This window comes from Chionomys nivalis, chromosome 24, assembly GCF_950005125.1.
Source record: "Chionomys nivalis chromosome 24, mChiNiv1.1, whole genome shotgun sequence".
NCBI lineage: Eukaryota > Metazoa > Chordata > Mammalia > Rodentia > Cricetidae > Chionomys > Chionomys nivalis.
The window spans coordinates 14,386,459-14,412,048 of NC_080109.1; the positions used below are offsets into that span (position 1 = coordinate 14,386,459).

A 25,590-nucleotide genomic window follows, 5' to 3' on the forward strand; every position below is an offset into this window, starting at 1 on the left:
AGCCTGGGGTTGTTGGGTAGACTTTAAAGAGTATTAGCAGGTGGTGGACAGAGTCTTATCTGAGGTCCCTATATCTGGCCTGGCCTCTAATAAAGCCCATGTCTTCTTAGGATGTTCAGTTTGGAATTTTTAATGAGAAGACTTTGCTTCAGTACTAATGGTGCTGGCAACTTGAGCCCGGAGAGTGACTCCAGACTCTGAAGCCTCCTGTTTTCACAGCACACTAGACACAGCTCTGCTGCAAGTCAGCCCCATGCCTTGAATAGGTGGCCTCATTTCTGTTGTGGTCGTAACATGCTTCTCCCAAGTTTGTAAGTTTTCAAACTGTGTTGCCTGAAAAGTCTTGGGCCCTTCACAGTATTTCACAGCAATAAAGCAGTGATTTAAGTCAGAGACAAGTTTAAGACATAATTTAGTCATGTTTGAAGACATTTTTGTTTGGCGCAGTTTGGGACTGGTTGCTGTGGTTATCTATTGACCTTTGCCTGTGGGTGCTGGTAAGCATCTAACGCATAATTTCTGTCTTTCTTCATCCACCCTCTTGCCCTCAAGCAGGGAAGCTCTGATGTATAGGTGGTTTTGCACACTGGCCGTTCTCATAGATGCTTAAACCAGGAGTCCTATGGCTTAAGGTCATGTGGCACAGGCTGGACTGGATTACTTCCAATGCCTTTTATGTTCTGCCTGCAATTAAGTTTAAGTGCCTCGTTCTGGAGACAGCAAAAGTATGAAACTTTTCAAAATCAGCTTCAACTTTATAACTAATTTTATATATCTAATAAGCACACGCTGAAAGTAACCTTTTTCATATTAGTTCCCTGTCTTTTCCTTCAGTGGTTTTGCTTCTGTTAGGAGAAAACAGATTGCATTATTCAATATTTTTTGAGGTTTTTCTCACTATCTGCTTAAATTCATTAATTAATATACATTAAATGACAGATAACCAATCGTAATTAGCATTTTGGCGCATTGTGTCTTTATTTACTGTTCCTTTTCCAATACATTTGTTTACCTTCCTAAGTTGCACCAAATCTACAAACAAAAACTGCATTTTTTTAAAAAGAGAGAGCTGATTCATTCAATGTGAAAATTAAAGTAAATAAATACAGAAAATTAAACTAGTCCATTAGTTGAGTTCTTTTCAGACATTTATATGTGAAGAGTTTTCCAATGCTGAATGTGACCTTCACATTTATAATTATAATTACAAATTGACCTCTGAGTAGCCAAATAGTGATGAAAAGGAGGGAAGCAGTACCGGTCAGAAAGTCTAGAGCATCTGTAAATTAAAGGACTCTAATAGCCTGGGGAAGGGTGATAAGAAAGTGACCTTGCTCTGCCCTAAAGCCAGGAGTGAAAGGGTCTATCAGATCCTAGTAGTACAGAAAGTAACCAAAAAAAAAAAAAAAAAAAAAAAAAAAAAAAAAAAGAAACGTGTGGTTTGGCTGAGTCCATTCTATTCGCTATGGTGCCAAAGTTAGTTGTTTAGACTCTTCACAGCACTGGCTTTGTGTCCCTAGGTATCCTCGAATATGCATTTTAAGAAAGATGATTGGGCTTAGAAGGCAGGAAACTCACATCTGGGGATATGTTTAAATTTGGGTGTTGTGTCCTGATCCTCTATAAACATGGTATTTATTTCTTTATGGATGATAATTTTGTAAGTCTCAAAATACCCTTGCATCAAATGTGTCTTAATGATATCCCGCTAGTTGTATATAAGGTAAAAGATGTGGATTACATTTCATTTAAAGAATGCAGAGAATTAAAATTAAGCAAAAATACGTTGGACACAATATGTTCTCCTAACCTCGAACATTGAACAGTGAGTGAGACAAATACAGTTTCATCTTCACTTATCTTTAGTGACTGATCCAGTTGGCTCTCACTCCTCTTGATAGGAACTGTCATTGTACAGTAAGTCACCATTTTCTCACTGAACACATGATATGCTCTTTTCTAAGTTCCTACACAAAGAGCCTTGGACACACGTAAATAGATGCCATCTTTACAGTTAGTGTTGACCATTAATCCCATGCCTACATCCTTGTTCTAGCTTCATTCCATCGCCATAATGCAACACTCTAACCAAAGACATCTTGGCAAAAAAAAAGGTTTATTTCATCTTGTACTTCCAAGTCACAGTCCATCACTGAGGGATGTCAGGACAGAAACTCAAAGAAGGAGCCTGAAGGCAGGTCTGCTTGCTACCTTGACCAAATAACCAAAAGAGTAACAGCTGAAACCCTGGAGGATGATGCTTGCTAACTGCCTCTCTGGCTTGCAAATTACCCTGTGTTTAACTAGCTGCATTAGCCTTGACCCACCTACCTGAAGAATGGTACCATCCTCAGGGAACTGAGCACTCTGGATGGCTCTAGGCCATGTCAAGTTGACAATTAGGCCTAACCAGGACAGTCTTTGTCAAATCTTCCTGATGAAATTTTATTTTACAATTATGCCACTTTGGGAATTTAGATTTGTTCTTTTATTTAGCAAAGTCTTCAAACTTGTATAAATAATTGAGTCTACTGTAAAAGACTCAAGACCAACATTCTTCACATTCATTCAGAATTGCTATTCTCCTTATAGTTCAAGCCTCAATAGATCAAATATCAAATATGTATTAACTATTTAAGATATGTGTTTTTTTTTTTATTGTGTCATGTTTGACTTTGAGTTCCCTGGTTGACTTTTGAACTTATCTACAGCAGGAATAATTCTTCTATTTCCTTGAAATAATTCAGCAATTATATGAATAAGAACTGTTTGAGAATTTAAATACTAAAATATGAGGAAAATCCCAAAAGAAAAAAGAAATAAAATAGCGTATTTTCACCCATGGTTGGTTAAATTATTATCTGTAAATACATTTAATGTAATTGATGATGCCCTAATGGTTAAGGAACCATCTAGTTCCAAACCAGAAAGTGAGTTTTCAAACATTTGAGGCTTAAGAAATCCCCAAACGTTTTTTACCAACTATTATTTTTGTCAACTTTTGAACTCAAGCTCATTTTTAAAGCATGTAATCCATATGTTTCAAATTCATTTTTACTTTATCCATTAAGACTTGGGACTCTCCTCTAATCTCCATGGGCTGTTTCCCCAGAGCAGAAATCTTACCAAGAACTGAGTTTTCCTGGGATTCAGAAGTGCCCAGACTCACAGCATCAGAATGTAACCATCCTGAAGCAAAAGGAATTCTTTTTACTTTTGATCCCAGGCCTCTCCTTCCACTTCCTGCCCAGTCAAATAGTAAGAACTTGACATGGAGTCAGCTGGTCATGAGCAAGGTTTGTGTGGGGAGATGGAAAGGCTCATTCGTCATAGGTGGGATTGCCTCGGAATACCCGCAATAGCATATGAAGAGTGTTACATGCAATAAACAAGTCTCAATGTTGTAGAAAACTCCAATAGCCATTTCTGATCCTCCCTGCCATTTGCACTTCTGCAGAAGCCTAAGCCGCTTCTATTCACAATGCAACCTTTGTCTCCTCCAGACCCAGAGGCTGAGGTTTTCCAGGCAGGTGATGGTGATTCTTGGCTCTTGTTGAGTAACTGAACTCTATTAGTAATTCGTGAAAGTGGAGCAGAAACACGGGGTGAGGCAGCTGGGTGGGTGGGAATGCAGGCTCCATAACCATGTGCGATCCAGTGGTCTCTGCTCCTGCTTCACCCCTGCACCCCAGGGCCCTCTTCTACAGTAAGAAAGACAGAGATTGAGGCACAAACTCAGAAGGTCATCTCCCCAGGACACTAACACATTATCAACGAATTCTTCAAAATGAGAGCTGCTAGTTTACAAGCACTTGATACCTTTCATACACAATTTTTATATATAATTTTATCATTACTTATTTTTTTATGTGTGGAGGGGGTGTTTTCCTGCATGTATATCTGTGTACCACATGTGAGCAGGGTTCTCTCAGAGGCTAGGAGAAGGTATTAAAAAGAGTTGTGAGCTACCATGTGGCTGCTGGGAACCAAACCTGAGTCCTTTGGAAGAGCAGCCAGTAATCTTAACTGCTAAGATACCTCTCCAGCCTCCATACACAATCAGTATCTAAGTATTTGGCATTTCTGATGCTGGTATTACTTGAAATCATTTTATGCATGAAATAAATTTAACTGATGACTAAATCCTTAAGACATCAAGTCCATAGTATGTTAGCCCATTCTCATCCATTTTCTGGTAGGAAAAAAAAAATCCTACTGAAGATATTTTTATTATTATGAAAACATAATGTTCACTGTAAAAATTTGAAAAATCATAGAGAAGGCTTAGAAATCACTTTAATCTTAACAGTTAACCCATGTTAGAAATTTTACGTATTTCTAATGTTTTTCATTTAAGTTTTAGTTACTCTTTGATAATTTCATACACAAATATGATGTATTTTAGATCATACACATCCCTACTCCCCTCTCCAACTTCTCCCAGACTCCCGCACCCCTTTCCTCACTCCTCCCATTCATTCAAACAAGGGATAGCACCAAAGCATCTGCTAGAGAGAAACAGTATTTGCGGAGTTAGTACATGCTTCCAGGTGACTCCACCTATGATTCATGAGGAGGGTTTCAAAGAGTCCTGGCGATCACTGGAGGAGCAGAGGGGCAGCCTGCTCCACATGTCCGCATGTAATCAGTCTGGGCTGCCACAAAGCTCTAGGTATGTAAATAATGGGGTGGGGGTGTGTCCTGACGCTAACTAAATACTTTGGTATTCATAACATATGTGGAAAGAAGAGAATAATGCCAACAATAACCAGCAGCTTAGTTTACAATATTCATACTGCCCTTAGGCTGTCTCAAAGCACATCTCTTTCTTTCCCTTAATGACTCACAGAAATATTTGTTAATATTTGCACAGACTCAGTATCACTGATAAGAGGCTTTTAAGTGAGGAAGACACAGAAAGCTAGAAGACCAGGAGTGACAGGAAGGGTATTTCTAGGGGGCTGACTTGTGCGGCTAGCTCTCAGTCCACCCAGGGAGTGACCAGATGGAGGGAGACTGGTGGCTATGGTGCCCGGTGGACTACACAAAGCACAGACAACGCGCTTTGTTAGGGACTGGTGTGTTTGGTAGCGAGAGATGCGAACTTGGAGGGTACTGTGGTCTTCACCAACTGGCTTCACTAACAGGCTTCACTAACCAATCCTGGAACTCACGTCCCCTTTTCCCAGTATCAGATTTACAGACCTGATGAGAGAAAAGGGAAGGAAACAGAGTTGACAGATGGTTTTATAGAGAGCCTCTACCTTTTGTCCTGTTTCCCTCTTTTATCTCTAAGCAGACACTGATTATTTTCCAACCCAGCACTCACTATTCAGAAGCAAAGCATCTTAGCTTCCAGGTTATTACGACCACCAGGACATGCCCATCCTCTCTTTGGTTTGACTTCCTTCCTCACGGTGAATCTTCAGTATTCTGCCTTTCTTTGACGATCTCTGCATTTCATGATTCTTTGGGCTTCTTTGTCACAACCACAATTCCTGTCCTTCTTCACGTGGTGCTCTACTTCTTTGGGAAGGTCAGGGAGAAAACACATCCCAGTACTTCACCACCACAGACACTGACTTTTCCACAGCGTGCTTTCGGAGATCAGCTCACTGACTCTGAGGGGAAGTTTAGAACAAATGCCCAGGCTCCAGCCACTGCTCCAATATTCCAACTGAAGAGATGGGTAAAGGTGAAAAGGGAAGAAAGGAGATTGGAGCAGTGTGGCCCTGTTGGCAAATACAGATTAAAGGGCTCAGTGGTTCCAAGTCCACAGCTGGGGCACTGCCATAGCTTTAAACAGAGAGGCAGAGGACAAGGACTATGTATAAATGAGCAGCCTTTGGCATTGTTTCATGGAGCTTCTGATTCCCAAGGTGGTTGGAGATGGCCCTTGTTGCCTGAAGAGGGCAGTGTGGTGCCCACAAGTGACACTGCCTCTCCAGGATGCCCAGGCCGCAATGATATCACAGACAATTGCTCACCATTGTTTGGGGTACCCTACCCAGTGCTTGGGGTGTGTGGGGGCAATTTCAGTCTCTTGCAGTAAAGATTTCTATTAATCTGACGTGGTGCCAATGGCATCCAAGGAAGCTGCAGGTTTGGATGCCATTGGGGATCCAAAAAAAAACAAAAAACAAAAACAAAAAACAGACACTGTAAGTGGTGCATTTGGGAAACTGAAAGTAATAGGTATAAATGAAGGTGGAGAGGTCTGACTTTCATGCTGCGTTTAGTTGTTCACTGCCTATCATAATAACATGAATGAAGGTGATTGGGTGAAGGTGTGTGTGTGTGTGTGTGTGTGTGTGTGTGTGTGTGTGTGTGTGTGTTCATAAGTGCAGGTGTCCATGGAAGCCAGAGCCATCAGATCCCCGTAGAGCTGGAGTTACAGACAGTTGGTGCCGGGAACCAAGCGTGGGTCCGCTAGGAGAGCGGCACGTGTCCCCATAACTATCGGGCCATCTCTCCAGCACTCTGATTTCAGTTTTGTCAGAACAGCAAATCAAATCAAACTCAGCGGCCCTTGCTCCCCAAATGGATTAGGAGATGGCAAGAAATAAACTGTGCCCTTCCTGAATGGAAAGCAGGTGTCATCACTCATCCACAGAGGTTCCTGTTCGTCACGGCACCTCCAGCACCAAGCAATGGGATTTCATATTAGTACAGATCATGAAGGTCCCAGCGCACTCTGAACCCTCTTACAGGACATCCACAGCCAGCCTCAGCTGTTAATCTTTGGATTTACACTGCGTGATACTCAAATTGGGAGAAACATCAGCTCAGCAAGTCAGAAGGGGATGATATAGTGGGCATTTGCCATGTGAGACCTGCAGGAAGAGCTCTGAGAGCCTCGCTCAGAATAAGGGCCCCCGGTTCACGTGGACAAATAAAACAGCACACTTAGGACTTGCTCCTGACTCATAGCTATGCCCCTGCCTCTGGTTCCCACACATGTGTTCTCATCCCTTCCTGATGCCTATGACTAGGCTGTTGATCCTTGAGAGCCCTTAGTTCTAACCCCTCTGCCTGCAGTGATACCCACGTGTGTATCCTCTTCCCTGCACCAATGCTGGTCCCAGGGTGTGATTCCTTTAGGATCCTCAGCTTCAATCACCAAGGCTAGCTCCTCTGCTGTCAGTGATTGCTAGGACTCTTTATTTCATGCTAACCCTCATATTGTTCACTTTTTTTATATCCATACACTTCAAATATACACATTTTTATAGTATAGCCTTTTGTTTTGAGACAGGGGTTCTAAATTTGGTACCCAAATTCACAGTATGTCTCCAGAATTGGCTGCACAGGGTTAGTTCCTTTCTGTCCAGTGAACCTTAGTTAGCAGCATTTACTTGAACAAGAGGCCGCCTAACTTTCTCCTGACGGCCACATCATTATTAAGTCAACACAGAAGTAGTAACTGTCGTGGGAAAGCCGGGCTCCTTAGGACTCAAAGGGTAAGTGCTAACGAGAGCGTCAGAGCTTGACATGCGCTCTATGGAGGTGCAACAGACTTCCCAACTCTGTCAGTCCCTTGGCCAAGACACCGCCATGCAGCCGCTGGGACACGAGGTCTTAATTCAGAGCGTCCAGCTGGAGACAGAGGAGGCAGACGAATCACACACAGCCTTCCTTACGCTTGTCCCGTCCTCTTCAGAGAGAAAAACGTCAAGAGGCTCCTTTTAGTGGAGGCTAATCATAAAATTTTCTAAAATGTTCTCTTCCTCAAATCTGCTTGCTGTTACGTATTATGCAGAATTGCAAAGTAATTGGTAGCACGTGGACGGTGCCTGCAGGAGTCACAACGTGGGCCGTTGCCTGCAGGGGATCCCCACTTGCCAGCCTCGTTTGCCTCTGCACGACTTTTGATAAGCCTCTGCTTGATAGAGCCAAATATTTATTTATGACATATGGCCTCCCACTGATGCACTGTAGCCACAGAGAGACTCTGTATCGTTGCCAGAAATCAACTGTATTAGTATCATGTGGGGGGAAAAAGGCATGTATTTGATTTAAAGTTCATATAAATTCCAGAAGTGCTTTCGTGTCTGCAAACTCTGAGAGCTCCTATGAAAATATCCTAAATCTATCTCTGACTTTCTTTGATGTGGACTTTTCTCTTGCATCTTCATGTTTGGAGACTTAGCTCGTATTTGGCAAACATCGGGAGGGTATGACAGGACAATATTGCATTCTTTCAAATGCTCCGTCCTGAGGGGTTTTAGGGATGGGCAAGGACAACCTAGGTTCCCCACAGCGGTCAATGGGACTGGAGTTAGAAGATGCATGTGTGCTTTACTCTAGTAGATATGAAAAGCAAATGTAATGCAGTCATTCCGTAACAAGTTCAATTGGAAATAATCTTTATAGCTTACAGTTGGATTAATCATACTTGGGAGATTATTAGCCATGTTCCTGAAGTTAGCCTCAAAATGTTTCTGAGAGGATCAGTGGTTAAGTCATCTCATCAGAGAGGTCATAGTTCAAGAGCCATTTGCTTAAAACTGTTCTCCCCTGGTATAATCTGGAATCCAGGAAAGGTGCAATAATGTTCAAACACGTCTCCCTCACACTAGGACAGCTGCATTTTCAAATGTGGACATTGTAAGAATGAGGAAATCACTATTTGAAAATATATGTGTACTTTTCAGCACTAAATTACCATATGGTCCAGAAATTCCATAACTGCCTATGTGTATGTACATATAAATGTATATATATATACATATACATATATACACTCTAGAATAACTTATAGAGTGGCCTTTTTTGAAGATGTTATCCAAAATAAGATAAATATCTTATTGTTGGCATATATATGTATATATGAATATATGTATGTCCAAAGAACTGAAAACAAACATTCAAACAAAAAGTGCTTATACATGTTCATAGAAGCACTACTCTTCATCACAACCAACAAGTAGAAATAGCCAATTCCCATCAGTAGATAAATGGGTATCAAAATGTATGTATCTACACAATGTAGTCCATCCGCACAATGGGATATTATTTGCCCTTTAAAAAGAAAAATTTTAAATGGATACTGTGTGCTGGTTCCTGGCCACCCAGACCCAAATAATCACACAGAAACTATATTAATTACAACACTGTTTGGCTGATGGCTCAGGCCTATTCCTAGCTAGCTCTTACATCTTAAATTAACCCATTTCTATTAATCTATGAACACCACAAGGCAGTGACCTACTGGTAAGGTTCTGGCGTCTTTCTCCTTCAACAGCTACACGGCATCTGTCTAACTCTGCCTTCTTTCTTCCTGCATTCAGTTTCGTTTTTCCTGTCTAGTTCTATTCTGCTCTGCCATAGGTCAAAATTGCTTCTTTATTAACCAATGGTAATAAAGCATATTCATAACATATAGAGGGGAATCCCACATCAGAAAAGGTTGATGGGTCCTTCCATATGGATGACTTTGAAGACATATGCTAAATGAAGAAGCAATCCTCAAAACGCCAGTTAGTATAGATTCCCTTTACATAAAATAGCCAGAATAGGCAAATCTACAGAGAAAAAATTCAGATTTGTGGTTTCCAAGAGCTAGGGGGAGGTTTGAGAATGAGTAATAATTATCTAATGAGTATAAAAAAATATTCCAATCCATTTCTACTTTTACAAGTAGGACATAATGAATCTGATAATTTTCAAAATGTTTCTCTTTAAAAATCAGATTAAATCTGAGATAATAAATTGTTGGTGAGTTATCAATATGACTCCACAGATTTACATGTCCCTGTAGTATATAGAGCTTAATATATCTCATCATGGTGTGAGACCTTATTGGTTCAAATCCTGACTCAGAGTGATATAGGGTTAAAAAAAATGAACTTTTTTTTCTGGTTCCCTGAACATTATTCATCTTTCTAAACACAATCAATCTATTTATCTATCAGTCCATAGTGTACAAGGTCATGAGGTGAACAAGGTGATCTCAGCAGCTCTCTGAACTTTCTAATGAACTGAGTCCTCAGTTTTAAAGGAGAAATAGTAACATTTACACCAGTTAGCTTTTAATTGCTATGATAAATGCCAGTAGGAACTAACAAAAGAAGGAAAAGTTTTCTGGCTCATGGTTTCCAAGGTTCAGTCCATGATAACCTGGCTCTGTGGCTTCTACCTGAGGTAATACAGAATATCCTGGTAGCTGAATGTGTGAAAAAGAAAATGCTCTCCTCATGGCAACTGGGTGAGCAGAGGAAGCAGCAGGGGTTACAGCAGGTGACAACTAGTGTCCAGATGTCAACCCACGAGGGGAATGATTCTCTGATGGAGGAGAATTCCATCCAGGCAAGGCCTGTGGGACCACTGACTCTGGAAACTGTTGCTCCTGTTTGTAATTTCACATGTGCAAAAATAGTTATGGTGTCTCCGTGATACCTGCACTGTAGTGCATAATCTCACGTGATATGTAATCTCATGATTGCATCTCACTCTTATGGGCACATATATCCGTGGATGGTCAGGAAGATGACTTTTCATTAATATGTATAATTCTGACATATAGAAAATATACTAGGATAGGCTTCATAACAAGATCTATTATTCCATGAGAACTATAAGACACTTACAAGCATGCTTTGTTCCTTTTACTCAAATTATCGACAATTAGCTCATTTTTATCTCAGAGCAAGTTCAAACTAGGCTGAATGTTCCTGTAAATGAATCATGAGTTAAAAACTTTACAGATATTTGCAAGTCAGAGTTACAGACGTCTAACCAAGGTTATTAACACAAAGCAACCCTAAGAATCATGCCAATTCTTCACTTGCCAAGTCTATCCGGTAAAGACCTATGTCTCATAGCTTGTCTCACTGGGCACTGTGCCCCCAGCCTCTGGTCACAGTCTTACACCAGAAATCTTGAAACCTTGTGTTGCCATGGTAAACGGCTCTGCCATTATTGTTTACCCAAGGAATGTGCTGTGACCAATGAGATGTAACTCTTGTAGCCTTTTTTTCTTACTGCCTCAAGCCTCCTGTAAAATGTGTATTTAAACTAGGTGAACAAAGAAGCAAGGAAAAATTGAAACAGAATTGGAACTAAAGAAAATTCGAGATAATAAGAGTAAGGGAAATTAGAGATGCAGAACAATAAATAAAATGACCCTCTGATCTTGTGTGAGGTTATTATTGAAATGTTTAATCCTCACTCCTGAGAAGTCTTCTCTGATGTATCCTGCGTAGTGGCTTGGGAACTGGGCTTTCAGGCCACTAAAGGTGAGGGAGTGGACAGAGGCTGGGTCATGATATACATATACAGTTCCAGGGCATACCTACTACTACCAAATACATCTCACCTCCTAGATCCCACAACCTCCCAATAACGCCATCATATTATGAGCCTATTAATAGATTAATCCACTGATGGAGCGAGCATTCTCATGACGAGTCACCCTCATCCTCAAAGTCCACTAGTTGGCAACCAAGCTTCTAACATGAGAGACGTTGGGTAACATTTAAGATTCCAGAAATAATACCTTTTATGTGATAGGGTTGGAAAAGTTAAATAGAATCCAGCATGTAAAAACGTAGAAGTCAATCCATAATAGCTGCTACTGTCTAGAACTTCATACCGTGCTAGCAGATACAGTCTCAACCTACACTTACAACATCCGTTCCTCCATTTATTCTTAACTGCATAAATGTATGATTCTCCATGGTTTCACCCCAATAACACCCTCCCACCACTTTTGTCCTTAAGAAACAATCTCATTGAATCTACAGGTAATTGATTTTCACATTGAGATTGCCTCTCAAACCAGACCAGGTCAGAGCACAGGAGCCTACATTTCTGACAGGAGTTTATTGGAAGCTATCTTTATGATTCACACACAGCCAAAAGGACAGCACCAACAGCTGGCGGCTCACTACCCACTGCCGGCAGATTCTGCATTTCCTCTATTGACTCATTAGCTTATCCTCTGAAATCGCCGCTTCAATGTTTTCAGTAAGATGACTATGGCATGGTGACATGCAGACCTTTGTATTAACTTCATGGCTTCCATGTCTCTGGAAGTTGCTTGATCTTTTTATCATAGCATGGTATTTAAAAGAAGATAAAAGTTGACAGAATACAACCAGTTTAAACCAAATTCATTTACATTACATTCCACTTACATACACTTAAAATATGTACCCTCCATGAAATGGATCCACTCCAAAATATAGAGTTGTTTAGAGTTCAAGAACTGTTCCTAAAGATGCTTGTGTGTTGGGTCATAAAGCATAACTAAAGTTTAATGCTATATTATTTCTAGATACCATGAAAAGTTGTGTGGCAAAGCTGTTCTTTACCTGTTCCTTAAAGGGTCAGTACTGCCTGTACAGCAAGTCCAGCTTCACCCTCATCAGCCAAGCGCCCCAGCCATGGATCCAGATCATGTTTCTCTTCCAACAGGTGTGTATAATTCATGCTCACCGGGCTCCTGAATGAGCTGCTAGGATGTGTGGTTACAATAGTATTTATTGCATTATTAATAATTTGGCCAAAAATGGTGTGTAGATAATAGCACATTTACATTCATTCTTCAGATACATTATATATATATTTTAATACCATTACTTAAAAAAGATACTGGATCATTAATCAGCAAGTCAAACCTATTCTCATTTTACATACCTTAGCATTAATAGAGAAGTGGAAGGTAAAGGGAAGGGAAGAAGGGGTGTGCACCACAGTACAGCATTTGCCTGCATCATGCAAGCCTTAGGCTCTCAACCCTCCAAACTGAAATTTTAAGAAAACTACTTCATGTTGAGGGGCCGTAAAAGTAGCTTATTTGGGAGGACGCCTACCATCTATAGAGTAACTCTTTACCTTCTTCTAAAATCCAGTTAATTTTAGTGTAAGCATATCGTTTTTGACGTTGTTAAGATTCTGAAATCCTCTTTCTCCTGCTGAATATCTGTACACAGAAGAAATTACACAAAGAAATATTTTCAACTTAACAATAAAGAATTTTATGACAAAATGGCAACATGAAAAGAGGCTCTTATTTAGAAATGCTCCCTAGTAACATTAAATTTACACTTAAAACGTAAATGTAGATTGTGAGATGTCAGTACCAGGCAAGATCTTAAGATCATTTTTATTGATTAAGGAAACTGAAGGGCAGAACTCAGATCATTGGATCTCTAATACAGTGATCTTTTCATTGTTGCCTGTGTGTTGTAAAAGATTATTTAAAGACATATTAAATTTGTTTATGCTGTGGAACATTTGTTTAATGATGCAAAGATGTGTTGCATTCTTTTATGTTGCATTTGTTTAACTCCGTGAAGCTGTGTTTGCCTAAAACACCTGATTGGTCTAATAAAGAGCTGAACAGCTAAGAAGAGCTAAGCAGGAGAAAGGATAGGTGGGGCTGGCAGGCAGGAAAAAAAAAACAGGAAGAGAAATCTGGGAGGAGAAGATCTAGGAGCAAGAGAAGGAGGAAGACTCCAGGGGCAGTCACCCAGCTCCACAGCAAGCCACAGAGTAAGAATTAAAGAAAGGTATGCAAACTAGAGATAAAAGCCCAGAGGCAAAAGGTTGACAGGATAAATTAAGCTAGAAAAGCTGGCTAGAAATAAACCAAGCTAAGACCAGGCATTTCTAAGTAAGAATAGACCTCCATGTATTTATTTGAGAGCTGGGTGGCAGGGCCCCAAAGAGTCAAAGAGTAAAGCACAACAAACTCCTGTGTTTTGAAAACAAAATGGGAAATCTTTGCAGGGTGGGAAGAAGTTGAAAATGCAGGATCTGAGTCTTATAATATAATTGAAAATTAAGCCAAGTGATTGACTATATAATTACTTCAGTTAATAAAATACGTCTATAATAGTACCTACAAAAGTCACCTGGGGTGGTGAGGTGGCACTGGTGACCCGAGTTTAATTCATTGGATCCATGTGGAAGAAGACCAACTTCTGCAAGTTTTCTTTTGACGTGCACATCTGTATAACATAATATGTGCATGCCCATAAACACACATGCACACACATAAATAATAAATAAATAATCTTTTTTAATTTAATAAAATATTTGAAAATTACATATGGACAATGTATTTTGTAGACATCATAGGTTATCAGATATAAAGTCCACAGCCCAATATAGGTTACCTCTTTTTAAATTATTGGCCAGTAAGGTCTCAACACTCCTAAACATTACAAGCTATTGCTATTACTTGTGTTTCCCTCTAAAACAATTGTTTTCAGTCTTTCTCATGCTGCGACCCTTTAATACAGTTCCTCATGTTGGAGTGACCTCCAACCATAAAATTATTTTTGTTGCTACTTCATAACCGCAGCTTTTCTACAGTTATGAATTATAATGTGGATATTTTGAGTGAAAGAGGTTTGTCAAAGGGGCTGCAACCCACATGTTGAGAACGGCATGCTCTAGCACATCGTAAGACTGCACTGCTGAAGACATCATACAATCAACTTCAAGATTATGGAGAAATCAGGCTGGTACCAACTCGGAGACTTTGTCCCTACTGGTTAGCTTCACAGTGCTGAAAGACAGTCTACGTGTCACCTGGGGGAAAATCATCAGCTTACCCAACTAAGTTCTGCAAGCTTCAGCAGCAGGCCTGCAAAGATTACACACTGATGCAGTAGTGGCACAAATGTCTTCTGATTGGATTTAGGGCCCACTCCACAAGATGGAACTCATGCCTGGCATCATTAACAAGGTCAAAAACCCACGGTTAGGTAAAGAACAAGCTCTCGGGGAGAAAAATTCTATGATTCTTCTGCTAAAGTGGCATAGCATTAAACTGTCTTTTAATGACTTATTGTGCTACCAATAGAATAGTGTATCACCCAACCCTTATCAAAGAAGCTTCTTTTTACAGTAGATGGCAACAAACAGCTAACACAGAGACTCACAATTGACCAACATGTAAAACATAAAAGCCTGGAATGGTCAGCCCTAAATGGGATATTTATATCTGTACTTGGTAGATTTGTGTGTCAACTTGACACAAGCTATAGCATCATCAAAGAGGAAGGAGCCTCGGTTGAGCAAATGCCTCCATGAGATCCAGCTGTAAGACGCTTTGTCATTTAGTGATCAATGGGGAAGGGGCCAGCCCATGGTGGGTGGTGCCATCCCTGGGCTGCTGGTCCTGGGTTCTCTAAGAAGAAGGCTGAGCAAGCCATGGAAGCAGGCCAGTAAGCAGTTCCCCTCCATGACTTCGGCATCAGCTCCTGCCTCCAGGATCCTTCCCTGTTTCAGTTCCAATCCTGACTTCCTTCAGTGATAAAGTGTAAGCCAAATAAACCCTTTCCTCCCCAACTTTTGCATTTTCGTCATGGTGTTTTGTCCAACAATAGAAACCCTAACTAAGACAATATTACACTTCCTCCCAAGGCCAGTATCATGATGGAAGAGAGGGTGGAATGATTTTAAAAGCCAGATGTCATGAATGACCACAGCAAAACAGTGTTCTCCAGACACAGCCTAGCAGCTAGACATCAGTTCATGGTGGTTTCAACAGCTTGTACAAGATTAGGCAAGACAAAATCACAGCACAGAGGATGGAGATGTCACAAAGCCCCACTCCCAGTTGGGAAGCTATTGGCAATTGATGGATGCTTCAAGAGGATTAGTTAGCTTTCCTTGGATGCAGCCCCTGAGAGGCTGTGTTCCAATAAAACTTTATTTACAAAAAAAGAAAAAGAATACTTAATAATATCCTACAAAGAACAGCTCATACTTTGTGGTGACCAAATTGCATATAAACATAATAATATTAATTTTTTGAAATAATAATATTCATTTTCCTACACTCATTTTTTTCAAATAGTTTTCATCAGTGATTTTGTGTTTGGCTCCATGTTTGGCTTTGTTCTTAACTTTCTGAAGAAAATTTTTTTCACTCTTTCAATCTTGTTTTATTGACTGTCTGATTCTTTCTCCTCTTTAAGGATATTGACCAGAAAGTATCTCTTTGTAATGTTTTCTTTGAGCTTATTCTACTGCCATGCTTTCTCTTTGCTCATACCTATTATTTATGCAATATGGGTAAATCCTGGCTTGGGGCAAAGCCACAACATCACTTCCATTTATTTAATAATTACAAACCCTTCACTGGTCTTGTACACTTGGCCAGCTCTCGCTGTCGGGTCAACTTCCCACATTCGTGAGGTTCTTAGACTCAGACCCAGTCCTCTTTGGAATAATGACCCATTAAATCAAGCCCCCTCTTCTGGAAACAAAAAGCCATGTACTGTATGATTATGACAATAATCAAAAAATTCCAGGGTGTGTGCACAAAGTAAATTTCAGTAAGTTGCTGGCTTGTAAACTTTGAATATCTCTTGGTTGGGCTAGAAAGATGGCTCAGTGGTTAAAAGCACTAACCATTCCTCCAGAGGATCCAGATTCAATTCCCAGCACCCACATGGCAGTTCACAACTATCTGTAACTCCAGTCCCAGAGAATCCAGCACCGTCACAGAGACATGCATGCAGGCAAAACACCAATGTACATAAAATAAAAAATAAATAAATTATTTAAAAAGTTAATACATTTTTTAAAAGATTTTTAAAAAATCTGCCAGTCACTAACTTGGCATCCATGATTCTCTTCTTTCCCCAGTCAGCACAAGAGATCACTCGTTCATGCATTTTGATGACATTCATGAGATTTTCCTGAAAAAAATATTTAGGATTTCTCATTGAATAGCACGTTGTGTGCACAGACAGTCTTAAAAGTCTCAGTCATTGTCATGAAATAGGATTTATAAGCCAATCTCATTACTGTACCCTACCTCATAATACCAAGTAACATTACGGTATTGTATGTGAATAAATTATATTTATGTCACTTATTAGGGTTCTATGTGTTTTTTACAAAATTCCTCTCTTAAACTGATTTGGCTTCTCATATCCATAAAGGAACATCTCAATATATCAAAGGTTACAGGTTACATCATAGAGTAACAAACGTGTGAGCATACATTTAACATGCTCATTGAAAAGCTGATTCTTACTGACTGTACTGAATTCTATTTAAATGTCTTTTTTTAATGTAGTGTCTCATTGACAACACAAAGAAGTTAAAGCTTAAGAATATTCACCCATTTCACACATTCGAATGAAGAATGTTTTATTTGTCTCATACTCATTCAGAATGTTCATATTGCATAATTAAATAATGAACTCTTTAATAACTGTTTGATCTGTATTCTTCCTAGTCCCACTCTATATATAGACTCTTGTGAACTCTGGTTTTAATGTTATGCCTTCATTCTCAGATCTTTGGTAAATTCAATATGAATATTTATATTTACCACGTTCCAATTAAGGAATGCTTTTGGGAAATCATTAAGATAGCATTATATTACAAGATTTAGGCACATATACAGTCAAGAATATAAAACTTTATTAATTAAAATTTTCTTTTAGAAACTCAGAAGTGTGGCCTACATCATAGAAGTGTTCTTCAGTATAGATTTCGGGTGTACTACTTAATTGTGTCACGTTCACATTCAAGGCAGCCTACATAGAACTATCTTGTCAGATTGTACCATTGGCTCAAGACGTGATGTGATGTCTCCATCCTTATGCCCATACAGAGCCTGCTTCCTGAGCCCCTGTCCATTCAGAGTGGGTCTGTGCAGTTCCTCAAAGCCCTATGGGAGAAGACACAGGCCAGGGGAACCCACAGCTTTGAAGACGCCATGACAGAGTCCACATTTCCACAGCAGAAGGTCAGTGCTTTTTCTCCTCACACATGTTATTTTAAACCAAGATTCAACATTGTGTTTAAATGGTTTGCATTTTTTCTTAACAGTTCAATTTTCCCTTCTTTGTTTCCTTTCTCTTATTAAAGAGTGACTTTTGGAATTTAGCCTTGTGTGCATACTTGTAATCCTAGCACTCAGGAAGCTGAAGCAGAATTACAAGTTCAAGGCCAAGCTGGGGTATATAGTGCGGCCTTGTGTCAATAATAGCAATCACCCTCATGGTGAGCAGGCAGCTGTACCAGAAAATGAACATGGGGCAGAACAGAACTGGCTTTTAGCTAGAGGGAAAGTATGGTACAAGGACTCCGGTAAGCTCAGTTTCCTGTGAGAAAAGCCATGGAGCTGTATGGAGCAAGGAATGATTACTGACAGCCTGACCAAAGACAGGAACCATACTTGGAAGGCTGGGTTGATTTGGGGTTGATGAAGGTGCCATGGTCCCACACCACCATGGTTTGAGGTAGTCTGGACACATTCAAATCTCCAAATGTCATTAACCCTATTTAATGTGATGACAAGGTGAGGCATTGAGGAATTGATGAAGTCATGGAGTAAAACCTTTGTAAATGCCGTCAATGGCTTTTTAGAAGGAGGGAGAAGAAGAACCAGCTGAGCCCATCTCTCCTTCGGCCGTCCACGGAGGAAACAGAGTTCAGTGTGAATGAGGAGCAGTGGCCAAGCTCTTACCATACATCACAGCTTCCAGGACCTTGGGCTTAGGTGGCCTGTCTTCGGGACTGTAAGAAAGAAATTCTGCAAGTGTCTCGGCCTTGGGTATTTTGTTAACACCAGCAGATTAAGACAGGAAGGGCGGCCATGTTTGTAAATTTTGGTGGTTAAAATGCTAGTATGAAGAAAGAGATGACTTTGGTATGGGTTGTGGAGTCACAAGGCAGCACTTGTTATCCTTACAGTAGATTGGGTCACTCAAGTCTATTGTACATGCAAACAGAGATGGCTGCTGGGAGCTGCTCTGGCCATGACCAGCGTTGCACCATAAACCCCGTCTAGATCCAAGGACTCTGATTATTGTTTTTTTAAAAATTCCCAGTGATAAGTATTGGATGAAGTGGGAAATTCAGAGTTTCTGACATATTTGATCAGACCTCATTTTATATTGTCTCTGACCTCATTTTACTGATTTTTCTTTTAAAAATTGTACATTTTCATGGGGTATTATGGGATATTTAAATAAATGTATCTCTTATATAGATTCAAATCAGGATAAATATCTCAATTTCAAGCATTTAGTAGTTTGGTGAAAAAAAACAAAACTCTGTTATTACAGCTCTTTGAAATATGTATATTAATTGTTACTATCTATAGTCACTTTATTGAACAATAGAATACCATGTCTGTCTCTTGTCTCTTTTGTCTTGGTACCATGTGACCAACCTTTCCCCCTCTCTCCCTTTACTCATTTTGTTTATGAGAAAAGAAATAAGCATGTCAGTATTAAATAAAGTCAAACAAGAGCTTAAGAAGTGTCTCATTGGATAAGGGCCCTTGCTCTGCGAACAAGAAGGCCTAAGTTCAAATCCCCAGCACCTACGTTTTTCTAAAGGCAGGGCTTCATGAGCTTGTAATCCCAGCACTGGGACCCCGGGGTGCAGGTACAGGAAGCAGATCCTCAGAGCTTGCTGGCAGCCAGCCTAGCAGAAACAGTAAGGGGGTCAGTGAGGGATCCTGTCTCTGGAATGAAATAGAAAGCAAGAGAGGAAGACAATGATGTTCTCCTCTGTCTCCTGTGTGTGTGTGTGCACACACACAATGCATGTACACAATAAGGAAGTGCAAACAAGTGGCAAATTAACTCAAACCTGCACATTGTGAAAATGTCTCTTCTAGGAAGAACAGCAATGTAATGAGAACTGTAACTAATCAGAATTGTTATTTATAAGAGTTTGTAGAAAGCAGAGGAATATTCAACTTATGTTTCCCCGTCCTTTGGCCTTGTTTTAAGAACATGATGCTTGGTATTAAAAGAAAAAGGAAATCCCACAATCACGTCAGCAGAAAGTTAATGGAATTCTTTGCGTATTTCTCCCAAGTTTTCAATTGTTACATTATGTTTAAAAAATTGCATCAAATTCTTATAAAAATTTTAAGCATTAGCTACTTTAACTGGAGACAACAAGAAAATTAAAACTTGGTACCTACTTCAAGTTCTAAGAGATTAAAAAAATAGCTTGGCAATCAGTTTCGTACTTGCTATTACTGTTATTCATATTCTTGCTTCATGCCAATAAATATCCCTTCAGGGAAAAGGTAACTGTAAAGCCAATTTTCGGAAATTTCCTAAGTTTCATAATTTGGTTTATTCATGAGAATAGAAAAATGTTGGTGTCTGGGATGTGCGTCGTGTGGCAAAATTTCTGTCCCAAAATTTCTCAATCATACTTCATTCCTACCGTCTTTTATGAAGAGTTCTCCACATTAAGTTCAAAATAGCTGAGACTTGTCTGGGGACTTCTTTATTTCCACAGTATATCCCAGAATACACACACACCCCACATGCACACGCATACACACACCCAAATGCACATACAAACGCACATATGTGTACACATACACCTACCACATGCATGCACACACATACACACATGTTGTATATACACTCATACACATACGCACAGTGGTATGAAATTGATGGCATTTGTCTCTCTGTGTCTGACCTTTCACTTCAGTCAAGAAAATTCAGACTCTCAAGAGAAGCAGGAGCTCAGGAGACACATCTGAGAGAATGCTTGAGGATCCAGAATATGACTTTGTAGTGTGTTTAAATAGAAACTTGGGATTTTAGGACCAAAGATTCTCACTAAGACTCATTTAATTAAGACCATTGATGAAGGTGTATACATGTTATCCTGCCACTTACCCAGAGCCTGATAAATAGCAAGTATCTGAGAACAGAGATTTTCTCAAATCTACCATTTTATTTCCATGGCCATGCAGCATTTGGCCCAAACAGTAAGTGTCCATTGAGTAAAGAAATACTGTCATGTTCAAATGTTAAAATCGGAAGCCAGGGGACCTGTTGGAAGTCAGTGGCAGAACAAGAGCTAGACTGCACACTCTGGTGACATCAGGGCCGTCACCAGTGCATCTGATTCTTCTCTCTTCCGGACACAGGCAAGCATCACGTTCTTGAAGCACGGCTTGGCCTTGAGACTTGCCTCAGCCCATGATACACAAGAAGCATTCTGTGTTGCCCCAGACTTAGACCGCGTGTGTCTGTGTTTTCTCTCTTCTCTGACCATGGTAACTAGAAACAATTGCTGATACTGGGTTGACAGAGTGGAAACAGCCTGGAATTCTGAGCTCCCACATGGGGGACTGCAGCTCTGAAAAGCTAGCTGATCCCAACACTTGTGTTGCAGGAGAAAGGACTAACATTTTCTTCTGTCAAAAGCCGAAATTTCATATTGGTTAGAGCCACATTCTTTATCTTTCTTTCTCTACACACATACCTGGGTAGCATGTCACTGAGGCCTTTGTCTCTGTACCCCAGTTTCCTTGTATTGCTCCCCCCAAACGCACCACTGCTGCCTCTCTCCCCCTTCCTCCCTTCTCCCTCCTCTCTCCTTCTGTACCCCCTCCCTCTTATTCTATCCCTATCCCTTTCCCTCTCACTCTCTCCCTATACGACACAATTCAAATCTGCCTTCGATGCCCTGAGAATAATTCAGAGTGGAGAAATAAAGATGAATTTCAAGGATAATCTCTTACAGTTTTAGAATTTGATCAGACCAGCATTATCAGAGAGCATTCCCCATATTTCCATGAATTTTCAACGTAAAATTCAATGCATTTATCACTTGCAAATTCTTACCAATCTCACAGAAGAATTGAAGTGTGATATCCTTATTTAATGTTATACTTCAAGGTTACAGAACTACGAGAGAAAGTTAGTTTTATTGGTATAATGCATCTGTTCACTGGTTCAAGTGAAAAATATCATCTCTAGATACTCATAGCATAAAAAAATGGATAAGATCCAAACTTTGATTAACCTCACATTTTGTATCAAATGTTATTGTATGTGTCTTAGTTCTTCTAGACCATGACCAAGGCAACTTACTGAAGAGAGAGCTTATGAGAGCTTGAAGTTCCAGAGGTTAGTGTCCCTGGCCATCATGGCAGAGAGCCTGCACTGGGCAGACAGGCAGGCGTGGTACTAGAGCAGTACTGGACAGCTTCCATTCTTACCCACAAGTAGGTAACAGACAGAGGCACTGGGAATGGCGAGGGCTTTTGAAACCTCAAAGCCCACACCCTAGTGACCCACCTCCTCCAATAAAGTCACATCTAATCCATCCCAAACAGTTCCACCAACTGGAGTCCAAGAATTTAAACATATGTGCCCTTGGGGCCATTCTCATTCAAACCACCACAATCTGTCTTCCTAATGACATTTGCCTTACCCAAGAAGTATGCTTTGTACCCAAAGAATCACAAACACATAAAGTCATTCAAAGATATGTGCTGATCGAATAAAATAAATGAGCAATGTCACTAAATAGAAATAGTTTTAGAACTATGCATATTTGCCTAGTAAAAGGAAATTATGCTTAGTGATGAAATATTAAAGATATTCTTATTTAATTTTCAAATAAAACCAGAATATACACTGTCATTTATTATTTAGTGTTGTTTGAAAGCATGGGACAATATAGAAGCAGGGATTTTGTCTGGCAGTTCATGGGATCTGAGTATCTAAAGAGCATGCCTGGCTGACAGAGGCCATGAAAGGAACAATGGTTACTGAGTGAGTATAACACAGAATAGAAATAACAAATAGACTCTTGCAAATAAGGAGTTAAAACCAACATTATCCTGATACAGTGTAGAGGTAAAGAATCTTTTCAGAGCCAGTGGGCAGATGTTCTTGATCCCAGCACTCGGGAGTCTGAGAAACCCCACTGCAAGTTCAAAACCAGTCTGTGCTGCTTTGTTCTGTCTTAGGAAAACAAAAGGCAAAAAAGGTGAAAAGATAAAAAGGAAAGGAGGAACAAAAGGAACGCTATTGAAATAAATAATACTAATGACAAAAAGAGTGACCTCTTACCGAGCATTTAGGATGTGCCAATCACTGCGTATTCTTTGTAACTAAGTGTTGGACCTGAGAAAGTCAGCATTTAGGTAAACACAGTAGCACTGAGTTGAAGTCTCAATCCTCAGTTCTAGCACTATGACATGAATGCATTGTCTTTCTTGTTTTACAGGGAAGTAATAATTATGTAGGAAAAAAGAAGTCAGTGCTCTTAACCTCAGAGCTGTCTCTCCCGCCCCCTTAAGATTTTAAGATTAAAAAAAGTGAAAGAGGATTACCCTAAATATTAAAATATAATTTTAAAATGTAATTATTAAATCATTCCATTTCTACAAAAAAAAAAAGAAATAACATACAAACAAATAGAGCAAAGTGTTTAGTCTAGGAACCACCAAGAATATGTATACACAGCTAAGGGGAAAAGATATAATCACATGTAAAGGAAGTTAAATATTTTCTTTAAAACTTACAAGAAAGAGAATAAATATCAAAGCCCTAGAACTAACTTTAAACATACAGAAAAAGGTAAGGGCATTTGGTGCAATTAAAAATTAATGGTCTATTATTTACTGCTGCAGCTGGTGGTGTGAACCTGGGAGAGCAGAGCTTAAAAATGAGGCGGACTAAAGTCTCATGCAATAGCCAGCTTTCCTCAGAGCATCAGACAATTTATACTCTGATTGTTAAAAGTAAAGTGTATGATCACAAGGACAAGCCAGGCCGCATGTAGCCAAAACATCTTTTTCCACAGACGCGTGTAAATAACAATAGGCAGCTGTACTAAGTAATCTGAAGTAAGCTCACTCCTATCTGCTGCACCTGGGAGGGGCTCACAACATATTCCAAGAACGACCCTGTTACAGGCCAACAGGGATCACAAGGCTCCTGTGTTTACTTGAAGTCTTCTCCTAAGGTCTCAGCATCTCCTCACACAGCTTCCTTCATTCACTGCAGATTAAATCAGGATGCAGAGAGCAGAAAGAAAGTGGGGCTGGGATGTCAAACCTCAAGGCCCGCATGCCCTGACCCACTTCTACCAAGGTTCCCCCTCCTAAATGTTTGACAACACTCTCTTCCCGATTTCTCCTCCTATTTATTTTCTGTTCCTGCCCACCATGCCTATCTGTTCTCCTGCCTCACTATTGACCATTCAGCTTTTTATTAGATCAATCAGGTGTTTTAGACAGGCAAAGTCACACAACTTCACAGAGTTAAACAAATGCAACATAAAAGAACACAACACATCTTTGCATCATTAAACAAATGTTTCACAGCATAAATGAATTTAACACACCCTCAACTAATATTCCACAGCACTAAAAAGACTTGCCAGTCACAGCAAGCATTTCCTAAGATGAAGATATGAATACAATGCTATTCCTGAACATATCAGTAGGAGAATTTCTTCACTCTGATCTTGTTATTGCTGCTGGTTTGTTTTCGTTCGGGTTCATCTGGAACCAGAGCAAAAACCTGGTTTGTGCTTGGTAAGTCCTCTAAAACTAAACTACACGTATCCTCAGCCTTCTTCCTACTTCTTATTTTGAGATAGGATCTCACCAAATTGGCCCAGAATGACCTTAAACTCCCTACTTGGGAATCCTGAGTATCTAGAATGGCAGGCCTATGCCTCCAGGCCCAGCCTCTTCGTGATGTTTACCAAACTGTTCCTAGATTGTAAATGACAGAAGAATTATAAGAAAGGAAAGCAAGAAGGAAATTTTTTGTTATGAAAAGAAAGCTTATTCTAACCCATGATTGTTCTTATTGCTTCAGAAATAAGTCAGCGATAAAGGGTCAAGTCTGAAGCCTGGCACAGTGGCACACACCTTTAATCCCAGCACTCAGGAAGCAAGGCAGGTGGATCTCTGATTTCAAGTCCAACCTGTTCTATACAGAGTGAGTTCGAGGACAGCCAGGGCTACACAAAGAAAGCCTGTCTCAACCCCCTACCACCACTGAAAACAAGAATAGAGTCTGAACCAGACATGGTGACACCACTATAATCACAACACTTGAGAGACTGAGGCAGGAGAATATTCGAAGTGTTTGAAATCACACAGGACTACTATATCTCAAAGCAAAAAGAAATAAAAGAGCAGAGTTCATAGCCAGTCTTGGTTAAGAGAGATTTCTGTCCCACCAGGTCCCACATTGTTGTCTGAGGTTTCTGTCCCACCCAGTCCCTCAGCCATTAAGTCAAAAATAAACAGACAGAGGTCTACATTAATTATAAACTGATTGGCCTATTAGCTCAGGCTTCTTATTAACTCTTGTAACTTATATTAGCCCATAATTCTTGTCTGTGTTAGCCACGTGGCTTGGTACCTTTTTCAGTAAGGCCTTCACATCTTGCTTGCTCTGTATCTGGCTTCCTCTATGTCTGGGTGACAACTGACAGCGGAAACTTTCCTCTTCCCATAATTCTCATTGCCATGCCTCTACTTCCTGCCTGGTCACTGTCATCCTGCCTATACTTCCTGCCTGGCTACTGGTCAGTCAGCATTTTATTAAAAATAATACAAGTGACAGGATAAAAGACTATTGTCCCACAGCAAGTCTTGAGTTCATATGGAATTTTATAGGTAATGGAAGGAAGATTTCAGGTCATCTATGACAAAGTTAAGCATTTGTAAAACAGTGTGAGGACCTGTGACTTTACAGACTTAGAAGGTAGAATTAGGTCCTCAAACACTGTGGAAAAAAATTAAAGACCTAAATATAACTAGTAAACGTTTACACTAATTAAAAGAAAATATCAAAAGTCATCTGACAATGT

At 40.0% G+C, this 25,590-nt stretch overlaps 1 protein-coding gene across 4 annotated transcripts in view; it reads left to right on the forward strand.

Moving 5' to 3' along the window:
• The window catches only part of Veph1 (ventricular zone expressed PH domain containing 1), a 186,065-nt gene that overhangs the window by 119,788 nt on the left and 40,687 nt on the right, over positions 1-25,590 (forward strand). For all 4 annotated transcript variants that reach the window (XM_057757263.1, XM_057757261.1, XM_057757264.1 and 1 more), the window contains exons 10-11: positions 12,278-12,417; positions 17,588-17,722. In XM_057757263.1, coding sequence (XP_057613246.1) covers positions 12,278-12,417; positions 17,588-17,722 — 275 coding nt within the window. The remainder of the gene's footprint in view (positions 1-12,277; positions 12,418-17,587; positions 17,723-25,590) is intronic.